The 4,603-nt window shown below is 41.6% G+C and overlaps 1 protein-coding gene across 1 annotated transcript in view; it reads left to right on the top strand.

Annotated features, from left to right (window-relative positions):
* runx1 (RUNX family transcription factor 1) overlaps positions 1-4,411 on the top strand; it is a 25,653-nt gene extending 21,242 nt beyond the window's left edge. The window contains exons 6-7 of the mRNA XM_035678072.1: positions 1,837-1,980; positions 2,066-4,411. Of these exons, the coding sequence (XP_035533965.1) occupies positions 1,837-1,980; positions 2,066-2,613 (692 nt within the window). The 3' untranslated portion in view covers positions 2,614-4,411. The remainder of the gene's footprint in view (positions 1-1,836; positions 1,981-2,065) is intronic.
* The last annotated feature ends 192 nt before the right edge of the window (positions 4,412-4,603 follow it).

The following is a 4,603-nucleotide window of genomic DNA, read 5'->3' as shown; positions in this document are numbered from 1 at the left end:
ATTCACTTCATGAGGACATTAAAAAGCTTTACATACTAATGTAACTGTAATACTTTAAGGAGATTCAATTAGAAACAAAAGTTATTTGCATAAACACCAAAACCCCTTTAATATTCTATGAATTTAAAAACTGTTTCCTTGAATTCCTTTTGTCGTTTTTGTGCTTTTTGAATTTTTGTCCTTCTCTATAACTCAATCATTCCTAATTTCTAACCTGTATTACCATCTGTTGAGCCTGGATTATCTGATTTATTTTGTACTACCCGAGACTGGATTATGGAGTAAAGTGGGTCCCCGGGTCCCCCAGATGCCCCCCCCCCCAAAAAAAAACCCAGGTTCACTGTGTGAAATTCAAATATTAGCTGACATTTTTACTTCCTTAAGTTGGTTCCTGCAGAGGAATACTGTCTAAAATGAGGAGGGAAACATGGAGTTAACGGGGGCCCAGAAGCCATATATATTTGTGTATATATCTGTATTGCTGTCTCCAACTTTCCCTGTTTTCAGCTTTGTGCATTGTTTCAGATTATAAAGTTTTTTTTTTGTTTATTTAGCTAAATAAGTCAGAGAATGTTCCCAACCCATAAAGACACACTAAATCCTTCAGTTTGTCTGGAAAATTCAAATCACTAGACACAACCTCTACGAACCTTTTGTTTTTCCAAATTTAAATATTTGGATAATACATATAATTGGAGTCAGATTATTTCTGACATTCGTCAGCCGCCCATAAAGCACCACAGAGATGTCATTCTACGTGCTCTAGTTCTATTTCCAAGCAGCCCACCATGTATGACTCCTGCCCCACATTAGTGCACTCTGCTACGGGAGGGAAGCCAGGAAAGGAGGGGGCTTGGCACAGGGCCTCTACACCACACACACACACACACAAGTCAATGCTTCGGAGAGCTCTTGGCTAGACTTGAAAAGCCTTCATTGACGTCTTGGCTGCTGTGTACAATTTGCTTCCTCGTCTGTCTGCACATGCACACACAAACACACACATGCATACACACTCTTGTCTGCAAGTCTGTGGGTGATCGGTGCCATTTATTAGACTGTGGGGAAAAAGACTGGATTGAATGAAAGAACTCACACACACATACACCACACACACACAGCTCCCCCTTCATCCGCCCACACTAAGTTAATTGCTTCCTCTCCTCCATCTCTTTCTTCTGTTCCTTCCACTATCAACAGCTTCTGTCTCAAGACCAAGTTCATTTAAATCTGCCTTTATTTACATCGGACATTCTGCACAAACCGTGCAGTTCAACGTGTTGTTAATATGTGCAAGTTTAAGATATTTGCTGTTCAGAAACAAAACTGGGATTTTATTTGTGATGAAATATCCAAATCGGTTCACTTCTTTTTTTATGCTTTTGATATGATGATCTTGAGTTGCATTATGGGTATTGTAGGATGCAGCTTCTTTGTTCTAAGTTTGACCCATACTAAAAGTCAAGATATCTCCAGATTTTCTGCTTCCATTTTGACCATTTCCTTTTTTTTTAAGTTCTCCACTTTTATACTATAACTATACTATACTATAACTATTTCTAACTGGAGTCCGGGGACCAACAGGGGTCTTTAAGTATGTTGTAGGGGGTCCCAAGCAATATTTTAACTTTAATTAAATATTTTGGAAGTTGGAACAAGGGAAGAAATCATTTCTTAGGGGCAAAATTCTCTCAAATTGGGGGTTCGTGCATCTATTGTGGGAGTCGTTGACATGAAAAGGTTTGAGACCCTTACAAATAAAGATGTTGTCTTAACAAGAAACAACTTCTCTCACAACATTCAGTTTACTCAATCCTCTCTTTCTCTCTCTCTCAGATTCCAGACAGATGCAGTCGTCTCCATCTTGGTCCTACGACCAATCATATCCCTACCTTGGCCAAATAACGCCCACCGTCCATACAGCCAATCCCCTTTCGCCTGGTCGATCCACGCTCAGTGACCTGTCCTCACGACTCACAGGTAACACACTCACAAGCGTGTACACACAGAGTAAACAGACAGTAAAGTAAGAAGGTGGTAACCTTTGACCTTTGCCCTCTCACAGGTCCTGACCTCACAGCCTTCAGTGACCCCAGGATGACCTTAGAACGACCTTTCACCTCCCTCCCCTCCTTGCCTGACTCTCGCTTTACCGACCCCAGGGTCCACTACCCTACCACAGCGGCCGCCTTCACCTACGCCCCCTCTCACAACCCCGTCTCCAATGGCGCCCTTGGCATCACCATGGCGACGGCCATGGCAACTACGCCGGCGGGGAGGTACCACACCTATCTGCCCCCCCCCTACCCGGCGAACACCCCCCACCAGCCTCAGAACGGGCCCTTCCAGTCCACCTCCTCGCCATATCACCTGTACTACTCCACTGCCGCCGGGTCTTACCAGTTCTCCATGATGGCGGGGGGAGGAGGAGGCAGTGACTCGCGCTCCCCGCCGAGGATCCTGCCACCGTGCACCAACGCCTCCACAGGCTCATCCCTCCTGCACCCCTCTTTGCCCAATCAGAATGAAGGAGTGGGTGTGGAGGTGGAGTCCAGCCACAGTAGCTCCCCGACAAACATGGCAGCAGCTGAAGCTGTCTGGAGACCTTACTGAAGCAACCAAGGTGGTAGAGGACACTGTGGGTGCACTCATTTAAGGTGACTGCCTGGTCATGTAATGGCGCACACTGAAGACAAAACCCACCAATCCAAAATAAGATAAGTGAACTACAACCTGAATCTCAGTGAAAGGATGAGGAAAGTCTGGTGTTATTCTATATTTTGTTCTCAAAAAAGACCCAAACCAACAATGTGAAGATGTAAATCTTTAAAAAGACACATCATTTCCTGAAACATCTGGTCAGTGTAGTTTTCATCAAACGTTAATTAAACAGGAGAAGGGCACTATTTTCAGCGGCATATTAATCCACATTTGGTGATCTAGTGAGTCTTTGTGACAGCAGGATGGTGTGTGTGTGATCGAGTCAAAATAAACTACATCATTTGTGTTCACATTAATGAGGGAACATGTCACATTGTGCAACATCGATGTGTTTTTAATACTTTTTGGACAACAATGGAGTGCTTTGGCTTAGAGGAATAAGATATATATACACACACACTGTACTTGTTAGTAGTTACATTTATTGTTGGTTTTGGTCTGCACATGGGATTTGCTGACAATAAAATGACTTATTCTTCAACATTATTATTATTATTACATATTGCCCCTAAATTTCCTTCTTGGACATGTTGGGTCAAAGGGTTCCATCCAACTATGGATGCAGTTTCTACTAATGTTCCTTTGAATTGTTCAGTCATAATAGGTTTTCTAATTTTTGGATAAACACCACCCAGTAACGTTCGTCATTACTTGACCAGGAACCTGATAAGTGCGCCCAGATTAAAACTGTCTACTGACAAACAATGTTGGCCAATGAAAAACAAGTTGAATGACTGACAGGTGCATTAGTCAACAGGCAGCAGTGAGTGGACGTCCCTGTCTCACTCTCAGGACACAGAAAAGGACTTCAGAGAAAAGCTTCTATTAAATGAAGGACAAACAGAGAGAAGCAGGAGAGTATTTTGGTTTTACACTGACAAAGTGCATGCAACAGCACTGGACTGATCTCAATCCACCTTCCTTTGTAAAATAACTGCTTCCTCATAAATGTTGTTGGTGTTGTGAATAGATGATTTACTCATGCCAAAAATTGTGATGGCCTGTTTGTGTTTACCTTCATCTACCATTGTTTCACTCCCCCGTGATTTTACCACTCCTCGCTCATTCTTGGGTGCCATTTTTAAAAAAACTAATCCCTAAAATAAAAAAACTAATGTTTTTATGGCCCCTGAGGAATATTTCGCCAAAAAGTCACCTCTAACGTTGACTTCACTGCAGACTGCATTCTTTATGCTCATCTTTTAAAATGATTAAACATCTTCATTTTACACTAGTTGAGCCGGTCAATTGATTATAGACTGGATTCTAATGAGACATCTTGCTCAGATTTCTACATTAACACAGAAGAAAATGTCTATAGTGAGGTCTAAATTACACAGAATATTGGTTTTGAGATGAAAATGCTAAAATCTAAAGATTGTCTACCATCAGCAGCTTTACTATGATGATTTATTCCCCTTTCTTTTAAATTTTGACTTATTTTCTCACCCCACTGAGACAAATTAGAGCATGGAGTTTTGTTAAATACTTTAATTTATTCCTACAATACCATTTTTGGTAGCATTTCACTTGTATGTGTGTGTATGTGTGTATGTGTGTGAGTGTGTGTCACATTTACCCGTGATCCACTGTCGATTTGTACTGTATATATCCGTGGCTGTAAATGACACCTGCATTTGATCATGTTTTCATCACCCCTCTCTCTCTCTCTCTCTCTCACACACACACACACACATCAGGTTTGTTTTGACAATGTTGATTGTGCACATTTGGTTTTGATTTATATAAATATTATTGTGAAGAAAATACAGCTCTTGTCTTGTGGTTGCTGGTTGTCTGATTTGTTTTTCTCAATGACATTTCTCTTTATATAAAATTCTCTCCTGCATGCTGCCACCTGTATCCATGCCAAACCCCCCCC

Source organism: Morone saxatilis, unplaced genomic scaffold, assembly GCF_004916995.1.
Source record: "Morone saxatilis isolate NCDOM2014 unplaced genomic scaffold, NCSU_SB_2.0 Contig6, whole genome shotgun sequence".
In the NCBI taxonomy this organism is placed as follows: domain Eukaryota; kingdom Metazoa; phylum Chordata; class Actinopteri; family Moronidae; genus Morone; species Morone saxatilis.
Note: the sequence above shows the minus strand (reverse complement) of the source record. Positions and strands in the feature narration are given on the sequence as shown.